This window comes from Anolis carolinensis, chromosome 6 (assembly GCF_035594765.1).
Source record: "Anolis carolinensis isolate JA03-04 chromosome 6, rAnoCar3.1.pri, whole genome shotgun sequence".
Lineage (NCBI taxonomy): Eukaryota > Metazoa > Chordata > Lepidosauria > Squamata > Dactyloidae > Anolis > Anolis carolinensis.
Genome location: NC_085846.1, coordinates 39,769,370 through 39,790,625, shown reverse-complemented (window position 1 = coordinate 39,790,625; position 21,256 = coordinate 39,769,370). Strand labels below are relative to the sequence as shown.

Below are 21,256 nucleotides of genomic sequence, written 5' to 3'. Positions count from 1 at the left end.
TAGAGTTCAAAAGTGGCAGGCTAAAACCCAGAATCTCAATCAGTGGCTGACACTGGATGAGAGACTCCCTCCTGGTCAGTAGGAGAACTATAATGACTATATGGCGTATAGTAACACCATAATCCCCAATACAAAGTTCAGTACAATGTAATGAAAAATACAACAGAAATGGATCAACTGCTCTCAAATGCAAATTATCTCGGTCTAATATCATTCCCAATGTATGAAAGCTTCAGGAGTCCAAATCTGATTTAAAAAAAAATATTTCAAAAGGGAGTGAACTGGCAGTTAGTCAGGAAGCTACTATGCGGAATGGACAGAATAAAAACGGAGCACAGCTCTCAGAACAAAAAGTCTTAGCAAAAGAGGTCTTTCATTATTCAAAAGGGCTGTAAAGGTACATGTAGGATTAAAATCCTCCAATAAAAGGAGTGAAAAAATCCAGTTGTAGGTCCAGTATTGGTGCTACAGGGATGCCCGGGTTTTCTAGTACAGCAGTGATTCCCAAAGTGGGTGCTACCGCCCCCTGGTGGGCACTGCAGCAATCCAGGGGGTGGTGATGGCCACAGGAGCATTTGGGGCCGATGAAAGCATAAAAGAAAGAAAAGATTTAGAAAAATTGACTTATGTATTCCGCTTCCATGAGCGCGAGACAGGGATGAACCTCTACCTCTCTCCTGAGGCACCTATTAGGACACAGGGGCGGGGCCAGGAAGGGGCGGGGCTACTTCCCAAGTGCCAGAGACAGGGCTGAGCCCCTGAGGTGCCTGTTAGGACACATGGGGTGGAGTTAGAGGGGTGGGCGTGGCTTCTTCCCAAGAGCCCAAGGCAAGGCTGAGAATCTATACCTCTCCTGAGGCGCTTGTAGACACAAGAGGGCGGAGCTAGGGAAGGGGGCGGGGCCTCTTTCCAAGAGCCTGAGACAGGACTGAGCCTCTATACCTCTCCCAGGGCTGTAGCCAGAAAAAAAATTCGGGAGGGGTTTTGAAAATTTCGGGGGGGGGGGGGTTTGAACCCCTAGCACACACCTCTCCCTGCTACAAACCTGTCAATATCTGCTTGAAATAGTGCCTGGAGGGACTCTTAATGTTTTGCATCTCATAGACTTAGCATGGGGATTTGGTTAACCAGTTAAAATTCATGAGTAAACCAGGTTTTTTTTATAACCTGAAAAATTTCGGGGGGGGGGGTTTGAACCCCTAAAACCGCCCCCTCGCTACAGGCCTGACCTCTCCTGAGAGGGTTTTTGGGACTAAAGGGCAGGGCTAGGGGTGGGGGCAGGGCCTCTTCCCAAGAGCACGAGACAGGGCTGAGCCTCTATACCTCTCCTGAGAGGCCTTTTAGGACTAAAGGGCGGGACTGGGGCGGGGCTTCTTCTCAAGAGCACGAGACAGGGCTGAGCCTCTAAGGCACTTGTTAGAACACAGGGGCGGGGTATAGAGGTTCAGCCCTGTCAGGTACTTGGGAAGAGGCTCCACCCCCTCCTCTAACCCTGCCCCCTGTGTCCTGGCAGGCGCCGCAGGACAGGGATAGAGGCTCAGCCCTGCCTCAGAGCTCATAACTCCACCCATCCCAGTCCTGGCCACCCATTTGTGGTCCTGCCCACCCCGCCCCCTTCCAGCCCTGCATCTTGGACTAGGAGAGCCTCAGCCCCGCCCTCTTGGGCAGGAGCCATGCCCACCCCTCTAAGCCACGCCCCCCTTTCCAGGGGGCGCTGAGTCATATTTTTTCTGGAAAGGGGGCGGTAGGCCAAATAAGTTTGGGAACCACTGAAGTACAATGTTCCCTCGCTACTTCACGATTCGCTTTTTGAGGATAGAGGCACGAGCACAGGGTTTATAAAGACTTAAAATAGTGTAAATATACAGTAACTGCTAAAATAATATAAAATATAAAAATATTAAAAGAAACATAGCGTCCCTACTTTGTAGATTTTCACTTTTCACAGGTAGTCCTGGAACGTAACACCCACAATAAGTGAGGGAACACTATCCTGTTTTGGGAAGCAGACCCCCCTTCTTCAGGTGATAAAGTGATCAGCAAATATGAGTAATAACTCACATTGTGCATAATAGTATCAAGGAAAATAGACTCTGCTCATGGAGATTCTAACACTGAGTTGAGCTAACACCAGATGAGAGACTCCCTTTTGGGCACACAGAAGACTGGGTGACTTGGAAGGCGCTGAACAAACTACGAGATGCAGAGCCAACCTTAGGAAATGGGACTACAAAGTGGAGTCCGTGACGTGAGTGTGGAGAAGAGCAAACCACAGACCACCTATTTCAATGCAGCCAGAGCCCTGCCACATGCACAATGGAGGACCTTCTTACAGCAACACCGGAGGCACTCCAAGTGGCCAGCTACTGGTCAAAGGATATTTAATATAATGCCAAGTTTTTAAACTTTGTTTGTGTTTACAAATACTTCTGACAGGATAAATACCTCACAATTAAACAGGAAATTACACTTTCAAATCAGGAACATTTTTTTGCACATTTTGTTCCCTAGTGTTATCATCTGGTAGGCTGCAGTTTGGGTAGGCTTGCCCTTTCCTTTTGCAAGGAGGGCGGGGGCTGGGGAGGGTTGTTTCGCTTTCGTTTCTTGGCTGCTTTCCGTTGCTGGGGCCAACCTCCTCGCAGGTACGACTTTGTTTCTTCTCTTGTCTTTCACCCCCCAAACCGATTCCCCTTCCTTTCCGATCCAAGCCCCTGGCAACTTCCCCCCGTCCAGCTTCCCTGTAAGAAGGGAAAAAAGCCTGTTTAGTGGCTCCTCGAGATTCCCTTCTTTGCCAGGAAAAGTAGGGAGGGGTCCCGAATTGCATCGCTTCTGGTAAACAAAAGGGTTTCCGTTTCGTCTTAAAGGGGTTTGGATGCTGATCTCATCCCCCCCCCCCCATTGCTTTTCTAGAGGAGCTATGGGTCGCTGCGGAGTTATTTCCAAAACCTATAAATACGTTGAATGTTTGGGGAATGGATTAAAGCTTGGTAATGGCAAGGAGACACTTTGACAATAAACCCAACCCTAAGTGACTCTCACTTCTGGAAATGTTCTTATGATCTTCCGATTTTTTTTTTAAAAAAACTACACTGCCCTATATCCCAAGATCTGATCCCAGATTATTTTATCCCAGATTATCTGGCAGTGTAGACTCTTATAATCCAGTTAAAAGCAGGTAATCTGTCTTCAGATCCAGTCTCATAGGCCCCTTCTACACTGCCATATAAAATCCATATTATTTACGTTGAACTGTAAACTCATACAATCCAGTTCAAAGCAGATAATCTGACTTAATAATATAATAATAATAATAATAACTTTATTTTTATACCCCGCCCCATCTCCCCGAAGGGACTCGGGGCGGCTTACATGGGGCCTTGCCCGATAAAACAATCAAATATCAAAACACAGCAATAAAACAGTTATCCAATAAAAACATCAATTACAGTAAAAACAATCGTTAAAATCAACATAAAACATACAATATTAACACTGGAGACTAATTCATAGAACCCAGGCAAAGTGCAACATGTGCCGAAATGGGGAAGGTAATTTCACAGTTGAAATGGACAAAGTGCAATATAGCATTGACTTCAGATCCAGTCTCTTAGGCCCCTTCTGCATTGCCATATAAAATTCAGATTAGGGTCTTAGGGTCTCAGTTTCTGGCTGGTGCACAACTAATCCCAACTGATACATCATCCCTCCTTATTGGTTTAATAAAACTCTATCCCAACATACAGCTATTTAGATTTTAAGGTTGGTTTAGGGGTCAGATCTGTATTATATGGCAGTGTATAATAGACCCAGGAGACATGTCATAAGCACAATATCAAGCCTATATGTCTCATGCATGATCCCAGTCTATATTTCCAGCTTCTGAACTGTTCAGAAACATCTCGGGATGTGATAGTTGTTCAACCAGGTAGTAGTGGTAGAAAGAAGCTCACTTAGTATGTGCTTGACCTTCTGGAAGCTTATTTGATATTTAAGATGTCAATTTGCCAGGTGTGGAAAGTTATACAATGTAACAACATGCTGAAGCCACCCACAACACATCAATAACAGGAAGATGTTGTGGCATGTGTGGTTAAGAGATATCTTCAGCACGTCATTATATCTAGTCAACTGCAAAGTAACTTTTCGGGCTCTGCTTGAATGTTAGTTTTAATTAAAATTAATGTGTGGATTTGAAGAATAGTCAGAGGCCTGTACTATTTCATAGATGTTGTTAATTGCTATTAAGTCAGCTTCCAGAAAAATGGCAAGCTTGTTATCAGCTGCTACTCAGGTCCTGGAAAATCAGGTCTGTAGTTTCCTTGCTCGAGCTAATCCATCTGTAATGTAACTTTATTCTTTTAATATTTCATCTCACTTCAAATTCTTATTTTAATGAGTCATGTTGTCTCATGACATGGCCAAAGTACTATAGCCTCAGCTTGGTCATCCTGGCTTTTAGCCAGACTTCAGTCATAATTTGTTCTAGTGCCCATTTTTTGTCTTTTTGTCAACTCATAGTATCCGTAGAACTCTCCTCTAGCATCACATTTCAAATGAATTGATCATAGAGTATATTTTCTGGTTGGTCATCCCAACTTTTGGGTCGAATTTCCCTTTGATTTCTTGGATCTTGTGGAAGAGGTTTCTTGTTCTACGTTTTAGATGTCTTCCTGTTTTGTTTTGTTTTTTTGTCCTATGTGCATGTCACGGAACAGTTGTGTTTGGGATTCTGTCATCTTTTACCTTTGCTTCTCACCTCTTCTTAAATGTTCAAAGAATTCAATATATCATCTTGTTGATTTAAGAGAGTATCTTCCCTGACCAAAACTCTGATTTCAGTCCCAAATTCTTCTGGCTTCTCACCTACTAGGTTTAATTTTTAAAAATCTACTCTTTACATCGTCTTTAACTTCTACAGGGAGGTTCTTCAAGGTGGCATGATGACTGATTAAATGTACTTTGTTAACTTCACTCTAATTTTGATATTGGTCTGTTTGTGATCCTCATTTTGCCCCTCCCTATTTAAAGGACCTCTATTGCAGTTGCTATTTTTAAAAGAACCTTGTTATGTCATTGGCTACCACCCAACACCATAATGAGAAATTCAACAGTCAAATTGTGTAAATCCAGAACACTCGTGATGAATGAAAGCATTGTGACCCCAAGCTATAGAGAGGTCTCAGAAACTTTGTTTCCAAGATAGTGCCAAAACCCACATTACCCAGGAAAATGTTTTGGAGATATCACCAAAAGATGAAGACCTGATCAATCCTATCCTTCCAGAAAAACAGTGATTTTGCTGCCTGTTGATATACACAGTGGAACCTCTACTTAAGAGCACCCCAATTTAAGAGTGTTTTGAGTTAAGACTGGTCACCCGACAAGGCTTTGCTTTGACATAAGAGGGCAGTTTTGAGTTAAGAGCTAGAGTTAGTGATAGCATGAGAGTACCGGGCTTTGAGGCTTCACGGGAGTAACCCCTGTGCCTCCTACTCTTGTCCACTTTGGGAGATTGCAATCTTCAGTGAGAATGCTCGAGGATCAGGGGTTCCCAGTTTTCCGTTTCTATGCCACAGTTTTTAAGTTTAGCTTTAAGCCCATCTTTAAATATCTTTTCCTGTGCCTTCTGTTTTCCATTCTTGAGTTGAGAGTACAGTAACAGCTTTGGGAGACAGTGATCATTTGGACCACATGGCCAGTCCAGCGAAGTTGATGGCAAAGGATCATCACTTCAGTGATGGTAGTCTTTGCTTCTCCCAGCACACTGACATTTGTCCATCTGTCTTCCCAAAGATTTGCAGGATTTTTTGGAGGCAACGCTGATGGAATCGTTCCAAATGTTGAGTGTGACATCTGTAGATGGTCCACATTTCGCAGACATATAACAGGGTTGGGGGGACAATAGCTTTATAAACAAGCATCTTGGTCTCCCTACGAATATCCTGGTCCTCATTCTTTTTCATTCGAGAAAATGCTGCCCTCACAGAGCTCAGACGGTGTTGTATTTCAGTGTCAATTGTGACTTTTGTTGACTCTTCCAACAGGCACCTACCAATCCTTTTGCAATGCCAGAAATACAGCTTAATGGTGTAACATTAGAAAACATTGACCATTTCCGTTACCTTGGCAGCCACCTCTCCACAAATGTCAACATGTTCATTTATACATTATTTGTTATATATAAAGTACATTTTCTTAGTTTTAAAAAAAAGGTAAAGGTTTTCCCCTGACTTTAAGTCCAGTCGTGACCGACTCGGGGTTGGTGCTCATCTCCATTTCTAAGCTGAAGAGCCGGCATTGACAGTAGACACCTCCAAGTTCATGTGGCCGGAATGACTGCTTGGAACGCCGTTACCTTCCTGCCAGAGCAGTACCTATTGATCTACTCACATTTGCATGTTTTCGAACTGCTAGGTTGGCAGGAGCTGGGGCTAACAGCGGGTGTTCATTCTGCTCCTGGGATTTGAACCTGGCACCTTTTGGTCCGCATGTGCAGCTCAGCACTTTAATGCACTGTGCCACCAGGGGCCCCTCCTTAGTTTAAAAACATGCTTTAAAAAAATTGGGGCGAGGGGTTCGGAGCCAATTAGTAGCATTTCAATGTAAAAATTCACTTTGAGATAAGAGTGTTTTAAGAGCTCAGTCACGGAACAACTCAAACTCTTAAGTCAAGGCATCACTGTAATTCCATAATCAATCCTGTCTATTTGCCCTGACCCCTCTGTCTCACAGCTGGATGTGTCTCCGTATTTACACTCATGTCCCCTTCTCTTTCTCCCTTCCACTGAATGTCACTTAGGCTTAATGAGTGTGTTTTTTAAAGCCCCAAGGTATCATGAATATTTATCACATGCACAAAATTCCTCTCTGCATGTTAATTTGCTATCTAGTGAATAATTCAAGAGGGGAGACTCAGTCCTTGCACCTGTTCGGGGGCGAGAAGGCTTTTGAGGGGGTCCACGGCACGGCTCCTCACCCGCGTTAAGCAGGGCAGGACCTTTGCTTCCTGCATTATTCATGGGAGAGACGGCCCAGTAGACGGGGCTGGCGGGCGAGAGGCTCCCGGAGTTCGTTTGTTTGTCGCCTCTGAAACTAATGAGACTGGGCTGATGCTGTCAAGACCTGGGCAGAGGAGAAGCAGGGCCAGCGGGTGGCAGAGGAAAGGAGGAGGGACTTCTCCCTTGTGGCCTCCGGAATCAAACCTGGAAATTTCATTTTGAAAGAAAAATAAAAGACGAGAAATATAATCTCTCCCGCAGCAAGGTTTTGAATATATTTATTTCCCAGCCGTGAATCTTTCCAGACCCTTGACATTTGCATCAGAGCGGGAATGTGTATGGAAGAACAAAAGTCACTTGACCGATGAATTTATTAATACAAATAATGCAAATCTGTAATTTGAGAACAAAATAAATTATTGAGTTAAAGTAGTAGCAAAACCAATTAAACACCAATATATAGATGTGTTGTCCCAGTTTTTTCAATGGATGTTCAGAATCAGCCATCACCAAGTGGCTTTGCTTCATCCCAAAACTGATGCTGTGAGTTTTCCGAACTGTGTGGCCATCTTCCAGAAGCATTTTCTCCTGACGTTTTTCACACCTCTATGGCAGGTATTCTCAGAGGTTGTGAGGTCGTTGGAAACTAGGCAAGTGGGGTTTATATATCTGTGGAATGTCCAGGATGGGAGAAAGAACTCTTATCTGTTGGAGGCAAGTGTTAATATTGCAATTGGCCACCTTGATTAACATTGAATGGCCTTGCAGTTTCAAAGCCTGGCTAATTCCTGCCTGGGGGAATCCTCTATTTTCTGAGTGTTGTTCTTTATCTACTGTCCTGATTCTAGAGGTTTTTTTTTAAATACTGGTAACCAAATTTTGTTCATTTTCATAGTTTCCTCCTTTCTGTTGAAATTGTCTACATGCCTGTGGATTTCAATGACTTCTCTGTGTAGTCTGACATGATAGTTCTTTGAGTGGTCCAGCATTTCTGTGTTCTCAAATAATATGCTCTGTCCAGGTTGGTTCCTCAAGTGCTCTGCTATGGCTGACTTCTCAAGTTGAGTTAGTTTGCAGTGCCTTTCGTATTCCTTGATTCGTGTTTGGGCAATGCTGCATTAGGTAAAGGTAAAGGTTTCCCCTGACTTTAAGTCCAGTCATGTCTGACTCTGGGGGTTGGTGCTCATCTCCATTTCTAAGCCGAAGAGCTGGCGTTGTCCTTAGACACCTCCAAGGTCATGTGGCCGGCATGACTGCATTAGAGGTCCCTATGTGGACTTGTCCACAACTGCATGGTATACGATAGACTCCTGCAGAGGTGAGAGGATCCCTCTTGTCCTTTGCTGAACATAGCATTTGTTGGATTTTCTTAGTGGATCTGTAGGTAGTTTGTAAATTGCCTTCTCAAGAGGAAAAAAATTAATTTTTTTGGCCTCTGCCTCAAGCTCAAAATGCCTTAAAAGCATTTGCGGTGTCGTTTTTCCAAAAGTGGATACATGTCCCATACAAAACCAAAGGTATCAACATGGCGGGAAGTTGTAAAAATTCTTCCCCCCAACTCAATATGCCTTTTTTCTTCAAATGCACAGAGCTTGAAATGGCTTACCTTTTGTGGACTTACCAGAATTGCAACTTTTCCTTTTCTAAAATGTCATTTTGTTGAGATTTTATGTACATACTAGTGTATATACTATGGAGGTCACGGTGATGAGCTGCAGAACTTGCTGACTGAAAAGTTGGAGGTTTGAATCTGCGGAGCGGGGTGAGCTCCCATTGTTAGCCCCAGCTTTGCCAACCTAACAGTTTGAAAACATGCAAATGTGAGTAGATCAATAGGTACTGCTCCGGCAGGAAGGTAACAGCACTCTATGCAGTCATGCAGTCCTAACAAAGTTGGCCACATGACCTATGAGGCATCTATAGACAACATAGAGCAAGCTAGGGCTGACAGTCAGTAGCTCACACCAACTCTCGGATTTGAACTGCCAACACTCCGGTCGACAGATTTTCCTGCAGCTAGCAGTTTAACTAACTGTGCTACTGCGGCCTCTTCCCACCTTTCTTTTCTTTCCCTTTTTTCTCATTCTTTCCTTCCTTCCTCCCTTCCCCTCATACACATGTCACCTTGCTTTTCCAATGATATCACTGAGGGCCACTTCACCTAACAACAGCCTTCGTGGTTCAAACTGCCTGACAAACATACATTGATTTTTATTTATGCACTTTAAAGATCAGTTGATAATCAGCAAACATCCACACAGTATTAAATTAATCTTCTAACTTCTACAAAAATGATCACACTAGACACTTAATACAATATAATATTTGACATGTAATTACACTAACATATGCATTTATACTTAACTAAACATGTTTGAAGGGGCCACAGTGGTGCAGCAGGTTAAACCACTGAGCTGCAGAACTTGCTGACCGGAAGGTTGGCGGTTCGAATCCACGGGATGGGGTGAGCTCCAGCTTCTGCCAACCCAGCAGTTCAAAAATATGCAAATGTGAGTAGATCAATAGGTATCACTTCGATGGGAAGGTAACGGCGTTCCATGCAGTCATGCCAGCCACATGATCTATGGACAACTCCGGCTCTTCGGCATAGAAATGGAGATGAGCACTACACCCCAGAGTTGGACTCGACTAGACTTAATGTCAAGGGGAAATCTTTACCTTTACTAAACATTTCCAGCTTTCCCCTCATTGGCATCTATTGATTTAAGTCTTAACATTTCTAAGGTCTGTCTTGCAGCCACTGCCAGCCATAAGAGGCCATTAGCCTGAAATTTCTAGTGTATGACAATAAGGTCTACTTTGCAAAATATTCACAAGTTCAATAGGGATAGAATTTCTTTCTGTAGTAGTGTGGTGTGGAGCAGTGAACCAAAGATGTGGATAAGCCAAAAGCTTGATAGACTTTCAGTTCACACATACATTTCTTTTCCAGATTTGACAGCATGTCTGCCTGCTGTACTGTCTGCGTCCGGGGATATCCTACCAGTTTGCCACCAGAACGGATTGTCGACAAGCTGATGATCCATTTTCTGAGAACACGCAACGGTGGAGGAGAGATCGTCAACACTGAATTTACACCAGAGTTTCCAGACTGTGCTGTAATCACCTTTGAGGATGCAACAGGTCACTAGACAAGCAGCAAAATTATTTGATATAATGATTGTAATCTTTCTGCAAACAGGGAATGGGTAAAAGGGATTAGCAGCTAAGACCTGGACTTTATTTATTAGGTCTGTGTGATCAATGAAAAAAAGTTTAAATACTCATTACAAAATTACGTGGTGGGGAGAATTACGGGGTGGGGAGAATAAACACAAGCTCTTTAATAATTTTTAAAAGGAACAAAAACATTTACTTTCGAAAACAAGCATTTGAATGGTACAAGCAATTGGAGTGTGATACAAAGCAACTTCTCCCCTGTCTTTACTCTCTTCTTGCTAAGTTAAAATCTGTTTCGGAAATGAAGAAAAATATGCAAAAAATCAAAGGACGTGTTCATTAGTTGATCGGATTCATATCCCTCTTTTTTATTAAGCAGATCTCAAGGTGGCTTACAGCCTTAAAAGAAAAACACCAAGACACAATTACAGAGTTATTTCTTTCTTTCTTTTTGAATAAAGAAATAATAGTCAAGTAAAATTAGATCAAAGCAATATAACAACAGTGATCATGCATTTTAAAAATTGCGATCAGGATTCCGAAATGTGAATTTTGCACTGAGGCTATTGGAGCGAGAATCCAGATTCTTAGTGGCAGGAGCAGATATGTGTGGATGAGGTTTTGTGGTGGGGTTTTGTCCTGCTCCCAGGTTCTTTTGGAAGAGAAAGGTTTCCTGCTGCCTCTGTTTGATTGTCTTTTTCCCTCCATTCAGTGGCCCAGCGGGTTCTGAAGACAAAAGAGCATATCTTGTCTGTCGATGGGAAAAAGTACCCTTTGGAAGTGACTCCATACCCAGTTGAACTCAACCCCAATGAGGTAACAAGCTGAGTGACATGCTGTGACAGTGGGAGAAACTTGACGTGGCGTTGCCAATACATCTGAAGTGGGAACCGTGTGACCTACCAGTTACATGCAGCCCTCCAAATCTTTCTTTGTAAACCCAGGGTCCCTGCAAGACTTCTCAATCCTGTTGTTTAATGATATCCAAAAAAATAGAGAGCCATAGCTCTAGTAACAACTGGCGGCTTCCTTGTTATTACGAGCAACAGAAAATTCCACATTATCTACTTTGAACTAGAATATATGGCAGTGTGGATTCAGATAATCCAGTTCAAAGCAGATATTGTGGGATTTTCTGCCTTGATATTCTGGGATATAGGGCTGTGTGGAAGGGCCCCGAGTCAGGAGTTTAAGAAATACATCCACAGTGCTGAACCTAGTTCGGGATAGTTCAGACTGAAACCCATAATGGATTAGCTGCCCCACTGACCACAAAACCATGCGCTGCTACAGCATGCTTCCCTTCTCTGTTTAAATGCTATTTTAGTGTGAATGGAAGAAGCACCTTTAGTAACGGTCCCCAACAGCATTTTTTTTTTAAATTCAAAGTGACCTTCTGAAAATGCTGGAAAATGTTGCCTTTAGACCTCCCATAGTTGCCCTGTATGCATATGTGTGTGTGAGAGAGAATATATCTGTATGTATGTTTGTTGGCTTGTCCCTTTGTACCACAAAAGCTCCTACATGGCTTTATTTATTTATTTTACAGTATTTATATTCCGCCCTTCTCACCCCGAAGGGGAATCAGGACGGATCGCAATTCACATATACATGGCAAACATTCAGCACCATTATTAGACATACAACACACAGACAGACAGTAGAGGTAATTCGACATTTTCCAACTTCCAGCTTCAGGAGGTTGTGCTCGATTGGATGTTGAATTTGAGGTAATTAAAATATGTTGAATTGGAAAGGCATGACTTCTAGAGAAGAGCTAAAATTCATTTGAGTTAATCTACTCTTTAGTGGTAAATATCCACTAATATTCATGCAAGGCAAATGTGGCTTCAGTTATTAGACTGAAGCTATTGTCTCTGATCTGTTAGGAACAGAGATATGCCAATGCACAAAAATACACCAGAGTTTCAGAAGTGTTATTTCAGTTGCCCAAAAAAAGATCTACTCTCCTTTGTAACATCTTGGTTTAAATCACACTCTCAAGAGACAAAATAAGTAGTCTTCATTAAAGTAATATAGCTGGTTTACTCACAAACTTCATGTATTCAGCATACAAGTACATTGCTTATCAATCCAGTTACAAGTAGATTTGAAGCAGTTTCCCTGAACAGATAACACAGGGCATCTTTCTTAGACTCAAAAGTCCAAAGTTTAAAATATCTCTCTGTGTCTAATAGAGTCTCTACAGTCTGAGAGTCTAATAGCATCTGAACTCTAAAATGGAGTCTCAGTTCTGAATAGTCCCTGATTTGGGTCACATGGTATGCAGTCTCTCCCACAGCATAGAGTTAAGGTAAAACTGCATCTCTACATACATATACCATACAGTGAGCAATCTGAGTCATATACATAACAAATTAGTATAGGAGGCTTGGAGAAGATTGCTGTAAAAACACCTCTCTCTTCACAAACAGGTGGGGGAAATCTCTGTTTCAAGATCCCAACCACTGCCACTATTAAATGTAACACCCACATAGCCCAAAGCTCTTCACATTTAGGCTGAGGGAATCTTTTTCTTAATATCCCACACCTTTGCCAACATTAAACATGGGACTTCAATTCCCACTAGGACAGGGGGCGATCCCTATTTCAGGATCCCAACCACTGCCAGCAATAAACACGTGAGCGCGTGCGTGCACGTGAATGCGGTGATGTGACACTGAGGGGACGAATGAGAGACAAATCTTCACATTAAATGTAGAGCAATTCACCACTTAAAGACACTGTCTTTATTAAAAACAAAGAAATGTTTATTTATAGGTTCTTTAGCACAATAAGCGTAACTTGTTGCAAAGGTTTCTTCAGTTCCACTTGTATATACAGTAGAGCAAGGGTCCCCAAACTTTTTAAACGGGGCCAGTTCACGACCCTTCGGACCGTTGGAGGGCCGGATTATAGTTGGCCACCAAGCAATAACAACAACAACAACAATAACAATGACCATTTGGGCTATTTAGCCCAACCCCCTTCTGCCTTTGTGCACCAAAAGCACAAGCAAAGCACCCCTGACAGATGGCCACCCAGCCTCAATGATAATAATAATAATCATAGAATCATAGAATCATAGAATCATAGAATAGTAGAGTTGGAAGAGACCTCAAGGGCCATCTAGTCCAACCCCCCGCTAAGAAGCAGGAAATCGCATTCAAAGCACCCCCGACAGATGGCCATCCAGCCTCTGCTTAAAAGCCTCCAAAGAAGGAGCCTCCACCACGGCCCGGGGGAGAGAGTTCCACTGCCGAACAGCCCTCACAGTGAGGAAGTTCTTCCTGATGTTCAGGTGGAATCTCCTTTCCTGTAGTTTGAAGCCATTGTTCCGTGTCCTAGTCTGCAGGGCAGCAGAAAATAAGCTTGCTCCCTCCTCCCTATGACTTCCCCTCACATATTTGTACATGGCTATCATGTCTCCTCTCAGCCTTCTCTTCTGCAGGCTAAACATGCCCAGCTCTTTAAGCCTCTCCTCATAGGGCTTGTTCTCCAGACCCTTAATCATTTTAGTTGCCCTCCTCTGGACGCTTTCCAGCTTGTCAGCATCTCCCTTCATCTGCGGTGCCCAAAACTGGACACAGTATTCCAGGTGTGGTCTGACCAAGGCAGAATAGAGGGGGAGCATGACTTCCCTGGATCTAGACGTTATTCCCCTATTGATGCAGGCCAAAATCCCATTGGCTTTTTTAGCTGCCGCATCACATTGTAGGCTCATGTTTAACTTGTTGTCCACGAGGACTCCAAGATCTTTTTCGCACACACTGCTGTCAAGCCAGGCGTCCCCCATTCTGTATCTTTGATTTCCATTTTTTCTGCCGAAGTGAAGTATCTTGCATTTGTCCCTGTTGAACTTCATTTTGTTAGTTTCGGCCCATCTCTCTAGTCTGTCAAGATCGTTTTGAATTCTGCTCCTGTCTTCTGGAGTGTTAGCTATCCCTCCGAGTTTGGTGTCATCTGCAAACTTGATGATCGTGCCTTCTAACCCTTCGTCTAAGTCGTTAATAAAGATGTTGAACAGAACCGGGCCCAGGACGGAGCCCTGCGGCACTCCACTTGTCACTTCTTTCCATGATGAAGACGACGCATTGGTGAGCACCCTTTGGGTTCGTTCGCTTAGCCAATTACAGATCCACCTAACCGTAGTTTTGTCTAGCCCACATTTTACTAGTTTGTTTGCCAGAAGGTCGTGGGGGACTTTGTCGAAGGCCTTACTGAAATCTAGATATGCTACATCCACGGCATTCCCTGTATCGACCCAACTCGTAACTCTATCGAAAAAAGAGATCAGATTAGTCTGGCATGACTTGTTTTTGGTAAATCCGTGTTGACTATTAGCAATGACCGCATTTGTTTCTAAGTGTTTGCAGACCACTTCCTTAATGATCTTTTCCAGAATCTTGCCTGGTATTGATGTGAGGCTGACCGGACGGTAATTGTTTGGGTCGTTCTTTTTTCCCTTCTTGAAGATAGGGACCACATTCGCCCTCCTCCAATCTGCTGGGACTTCTCCCGTTCTCCAAGAACTCTCGAAGATGATTGCCAGTGGTTCTGAAATAACTTCCGCTAGTTCCTTCAATACTCTTGGATGTAGCTGATCTGGCCCTGGGGACTTGAATTCGTTTAGAGTGGCCAGGTGTTCCTGGACAACTTGTTTCCCTATTTGGGGTTGGATTTCCCCCAATCCTTCGTCCATTCCATGTTGCTGAGGTTGAAGATGGCTTTCTTTTTGTGAGAAGACCGAGGCAAAGAAGGCATTAAGCAGTTCTGCCTTTTCCCTATCCCCTGTCACCATCACCCCATCTACTCCTTGCAGTGGCCCTATCGCCTCCTTTTTCTTCCTTTTTCTACCAACATAAGCAAAAAAAACCTTTTTTGTTGTTTTTTATGTCCCTGGCAAGCCTGAGCTCATTTTGCGCTTTAGCCTTGCGAACCTTTTCCCTACAGGAGTTGGCTATACGTTTGAATTCTTCTTTGGTGATTTCTCCCCTTTTCCACTTCTTGTGCATGTCACTTTTGAGCTTTAGCTCAGTTAGAAGTTCTTTGGACATCCATTCTGGCTTCTTTGCACTTGTCTTATTTTTCTTCTTTGTTGGCACTGTTTGCATTTGCGCCTTGAGTATTTCACTTTTGAAAAACTCCCATCCATCCTTAACTCCCTTGTTTTTTAATATCGGCGTCCATGGAATGCCGCTCAGTAATTCCTTCATTTTTTGGAAGTCAGCTCTCTTAAAGTCCAGAATGCGTGTTTGACTTGTCTTAGTTTCAGCATTCCTTTGTATTGCAAACTGCAGGAGCACATGGTCACTTGCCCCTAAGGAACCAACCACTTCAACTGTATTGATCAGGTCTTCCACATTTGTTAAGATTAGATCAAGAGTTGCAGATCCCCTTGTTGCCTCTTCTACCTTCTGGACCATAAAATTATCTGCAAGGCAAGTGAGGAATTTGTTGGACTTTGTACTCTTGGCTGAGTTTGTTTTCCAGCAGATATCGGGATAATTGAAATCGCCCATGACTACTATATCTCTTCTTTGTGCCTGTTTGGTCAGCTGTTGACAGAAGGCTTCATCAAGTCCTTCATCCTGACTCGGAGGTCTGTAGTAGACACCCACGACAAGATCTTTTTGAGTCCCGGTTCCCTTGATTCTTATCCAGATGCTTTCAAGCTGGTTTCCCGGATTACAGTCTTGCATTTCTTCTGCAACGTAACTGTTTTTGACATATAAAGCTACTCCCCCTCCTCTCCCCTTTGTTCTATTTATGTGAAAGAGGTTATAGCCCTCAATGGTTAAATTCCAGTGATGGGAGTCATCCCACCAGGTTTCAGTGATGCCTATGACATCGTATGTGTGGTGCTGTGCTAGGAGTTGGAGTTCGTCTTGCTTATTTCCCATGCTCTGAGCATTAGTGTAAAGACATGTAAGCCCCTGTGACCTCCCCTCGAACTGTTTATTTGGGATTATTGTGCTCTCTGTACTTGGTCCTTGCTGTGTTTGTGCAGCCCTCCGTTTAGCCTTACGGCGGTTCCCTGTGGTCGTGGGTAATATAGTGTTCGCCAGGCTGTTGTTCCCCTCCCCCAGTGGATTTAGTTTAAAGTGCGCCTGATGAGGTTTGTGAGTCTGTGTGCAAAAAGATGTTTTCCTACTTGTGTGAGATGCACCCCATCGCTTGCCAGTAGTCCATCCTCTTGGAAGAGTAGACCATGGTCAAGGAAGCCAAAATGCTCCTCTTGACACCATTTTCTGAGCCAGTTATTGACCTGTACTATTTTTCCGGCCCTTGTAGAGCCATGTCCTACAACGGGGAGGAGGGATGAAAAGATCACATGTACATTATACAGTTTTAGCTTTGTTCCCAGAGCTCGAAAATCATTTGTGATCTTTTGAAAAGTATGCCTAGCGGTGTCATTGGTACCTACATGAATCAACATAAGGTGGGGAGGGTGATGGGGCTTTAGGAGCCTGCTGAGCCTCTGAGTGATATGGTGTATTTTTGCCCCCGGGAGGCAGCATGTTTCTCGAGCCATCCCATCCGGTCTGGAAATGATGGCTTCCGTTCCTCTAAGGAGGGAGTCACCTACTACCAAGACCTGTTTCCTTTGAGGATTGACAGGGTCCCTTTTGTGCAAGACAGTGTGTATGTCCCCTGAAGAGTGTTCCTGTTGAAGTGAATCATGTAGGTGTAAAGTGTTGTCCTCCTCCTCAACATCCCCAGTGCATTCATCAATGACAATCCATTGAGATACATCCGAGAGCCCATTACTCTCCCAAGGATGTTCCTGTTGCTCCTGGTCTATGATTGGGGATGGAGCATTTGCATGATTACATAAGTGTGACTGTGGTGATGCACTGTCCCTGTCAGGGCTATCCCCTGCGCATTGATCCAGGATGGTCCACTGAGTGGTATCTAAGAAACTGTGGTCCTCCACAAGATGTGTTTCCTGATTGTATGTTAATGATGTAAGAATTTCAAATCTGTTGTGTAAATGCAGCTGAGCAGAGGAGTTCTGCGGAGGCTGCCTGGTCCTGCGTCTCCTTCTATGGGTGACCTCCTTCCAAGCCTGAGGGTTGTCTACCTTTGAGTTGATCTCCCCATAAGGTTCCTGATCATGGTCTTGGTGGTGTTGGTGTGATGCAGGCTGCTGATCTACAGCAGCGTGTTGTGCAGTGTCCAAGAAGAGCTCGAGTGCCTGAATGTCCTTAAGGGTCTTAATACGGTGCTCGAGCTGTTGGATCCTCTGCTCCATCAGAGTCATCTGTTTGCATTTGGAGCAGATGTAGTTGTCTAGTTTTTGTGTGAAAAAGCGGAACATGCCACAGCTGGTGCATGTGATGGGAATGTTTTGCTTTTGTTGCATCTCTTGGTGAGCGTGGTGGCCAAGTGGGATCTTTGTACAGTTAAGTAATATGCACGCACTTTATGTGCAGACTGCAACAAACCACGTCTTTGTGTATTTGTTTATGTTGCTTTGTTTCCTGTATGTACTGCAAAGGATAGTTAGTAAAGGCGCGCGACACTGGCAAATAAAGCTTTCCCAGAAACTCAATTAACAGGGGACAATGCCTGCTGTCAATCAACTTAAGTACCTGGCTCTCTTTCAACACAACAGTCACACAACAGTTAGACTTTGACCACAGGAGCCAAGCCCAAACTCAGTTTAAAATCTTAGCCAAATCTTAGCCAAATCCTACCTGAAGCCAGGGAGCAAAAATGTCCTCCTGCTTCCTCTGCTTCTGCGAGAACCAACTGCCCTTCTGGGATCAGGCTCTGGCAGAAACTCACACTGGCAAATAAAGCTTTCCCAGAAACTCAATTAACAGGGGACAATGCCTGCTGTCAATCAACTTAAGTACCTGGCTCTCTTTCAACACAACAGTCACACAACAGTTAGACTTTGACCACAGGAGCCAAGCCCAAACTCAGTTTAAAATCTTAGCCAAATCTTAGCCAAATCCTACCTGAAGCCAGGGAGCAAAAATGTCCTCCTGCTTCCTCTGCTTCTGCGAGAACCAACTGCCCTTCTGGGATAATAATAATAATAATAATAATAATAATAATAATAATAATAATAAGAAGAAGAAGAAGAAGAAGAAGAAGAGGAGGAGGGTTGGAAGAGACCCCCTTGGGCCATTTAGCCCAACCCCCTTCTGCCTTTGTGCACCAAAAGCACAAGCAAAGCACCCCTGACAGATGGCCACCCAGCCATCATGATGATGATGGTTGGAAGAGAAGAGACCCCTTGAGTCATTTAGCCCAACCACCTTCTGCCCTTGTGCCGTGGGGGCCGGATAAATGGCTTCAATGGGCCGCATCTGGCCCCCGGGCCTTAGTTTGGGGACCCCTGCAGTAGAGTCTCACTTATCCAACATAAATGGGCCGACAGAACGTTGGATAAGCGAATATGTTGGATAATAAGGAGAGATTAAGGAGAAGCCTATTAAACATCAAATTAGGTTATGATTTTACAAATTAAGCACCAAAACATCATGTTATACAACAAATTTGACAGAAAAAGTAGTTCAATACACAGTAATGCTACATAGTAATTACTGTATTTATGAATTTAGCATCAAAACATCACAATGTATTGAAAACATTGACTACAAAATTGCGTTGGATAATCCAGAACGCTGGATAAGCGAATGTTGGATAAGTGAGACTCTACTGTAATGTAGATAATATATTTCACTCTTTAACATCAATAAACGGACAGAAACTTTGTCTCAACTGTATTTCTTTTTCCTCAGCTTTACCCAGCTGGGAACCAAGACCTAAACAAGTCCTTTTTATACTTCAATACAGCATTTGTAGTTGCACACTTAAACACATATACTCTTCCCTCTAGCACACAGGCTAGAAACTCAACTGAACACCTAGAAGTCTTCCTTCTAGCTTCCCTCACTAGAACCTGAGCCTAACTAACCTCTTTTTAAAATATTCCCTCCTTTTTCATCCAGCTAGCTCCGCCCCTTTCTTGCTAGCCTCCAAATAGTCACATTTCTACAGAAGCAGCTATGTTACCATGGCGACTCGCAGCCAATCAGAAGTAGCTGACTCCTGTCCACCTTCACCATTTAAACCACATTAAATAACATAAATAAAAAATACCCATTAAAATAAGGCTTTCCGTTACAATTGCTATTTCCAGTAGGGAGAAGAAAGGGATATGGGGGGAAAAAGAAGGAGGAGAGAAGGAAGAGAAAGGAAAGAAAGAAGGAAGAGGAAAGTGTGTGAGGGAAGGCAAGAAAAGCATGAGGGAAAGAAAGAGCCAGAGCCTGTTCAAAGAGAGGGGAGGGCTTTTTAGAGCTGGAGAAGGGAGAAATCAAGAGGGACAGCAGCCCCTTCGATATCTGGACATTGGCAGCAACATGGCAGAAAGAACTGCATGAGTCAGGGAGAAAGATAGACTGAGAGAGAAGGAGAGAGAGGGGTTCCCCGTGTCCTCCTTCTCGCAGCGTTGCCAACTCCATTACACCATGTCCTTGAAGAAGTGACACCCTGGTGAGGCTGCCATCCTATTCCAGACTCTTTTGCATGTGAGGTGGAGATAATGCCAGTGGTGGAACACCCATACCTTTTGAAACTTAAGATCTTCCTCAGTATGAGATCGGGAGAAGAAAGACGGGCGCTCTCACCCACTGCTTCACTAGAATAAGAGGTTAATGAAGGTGGTGGAAAAAGGGACACTTTCAGGAAGGTGGTGGTGCCAAAGAATGAGACCTAGACCATCTTTCTGAATGATCCCTTTGCTGCTCCTGTAATTGCTTCTCTACTAGGGTGAGGAATGGTTTGGTATCATAATAGCTGCTGTTTTTTGTTTTGCTCTACCTCTACAAAATAGGATACCTTTTGGCCTCTGAAGCTGCTAGCTCAGGCATGGGCGAACTTTGGCCTTCCAAGTGTTTTGGACTTCAACTCCCACAGTTCCCAGAAGCTTGCCGGCTGTTAGGAATTGTGGGATTTGATGTCCACAACACCCGGAAAGCCGAAGTTTGCCCATGCCTGCGCTAGCTACAGAAAATATTTTTTAATTGGGCAATTTTTTCTTATGGACTGAAGATGGCAGTGAGTGATCGAGCCTTGTAAGCAGTCAATGACAAGGCAGATGCTAGTGTGTTCACATCAGTGTAACTTTTTTCCCAGGCAAAAGAGGACCTGAGCGTCAACTACAAGTGTCCATTGTTTCCATTTCTGGTGTTTCAGCATCATAGCATTGTAGAAATGGAATATGGGTGAGACGAGTAGGACCAAAAGCATAATTGTGTCCTCGTCGTGTCATTACTTGTCCCAGCAAAGTGACACACACACCACTAAATTCATCGGAAATGACTTGGAATGAACATTCAAAGGGCTTTTGAATCCCAAAGAGGGAAAGAATTTCTGGCAAGAATAAGAGAATTTGCACAATCGGCCTCAAAACCTTTTTTTAAAACCGACAGTTAAAATATTTTAAGTGATCTGGGAAGCTTAAATGTGAAAGAAAAGGGAGCAATGGAAATGTGAATTGGAAGAGAGATTAGAGTTTGTGGACACTAAGAATTAATATTCAACAGCCTAAGATACAAAACAACTATTGTTCTCCCTGAACTTGAAGATAAGAGCAAGGTCAGGCAGCTGTTGTTATGGAAGTCTGCCCTAAAAAGGCAGAAGTGCCCAAATAAGTAAACTGTATTGCTAAACACCATAAACAAGACTGTTAAGATTGCTAAAGAGGAACTGAAAGTGAAGTGTGACATCTGGTAGAGAAAACAACATTACAACTCAAAAGAAATATCTACATTTTTGTTCTATTTGATACTACTATAAAGATATGTTTGTCCTAACAAAGTCTTCCTGATTAAGATTTTGAAAAAAGCTACAGAAAGGCCCTTAAACACTTTCTAAACAGTATCAGTGTGAAGGATTATAGCAGAGCTTTCCAAACTATTATGTTATGATATATTAGTGTGTTGACTGCAAGGTGTGTCACAGGAACTTAATGGGAAACTTCTTAGTCTATGTGAAATATTTTGGAAAATGGAAATCTCCATAACTTTTGGAGATTTTATGGTCTTTGGAAAGGCATGACC

General features: G+C 43.4%; 1 protein-coding gene across 1 annotated transcript in view; it reads left to right on the top strand.

Moving 5' to 3' along the window:
- The first annotated feature begins 2,533 nt into the window (after positions 1 to 2,533).
- LOC100563670 (uncharacterized) overlaps positions 2,534 to 21,256 on the top strand; it is a 31,427-nt gene continuing 12,704 nt past the window's right edge. The window contains exons 1-3 of the mRNA XM_008113174.3: positions 2,534 to 2,642; positions 9,952 to 10,142; positions 10,891 to 10,994. Coding sequence (XP_008111381.2) covers positions 9,962 to 10,142; positions 10,891 to 10,994 — 285 coding nt within the window. The 5' untranslated portion in view covers positions 2,534 to 2,642; positions 9,952 to 9,961. The remainder of the gene's footprint in view (positions 2,643 to 9,951; positions 10,143 to 10,890; positions 10,995 to 21,256) is intronic.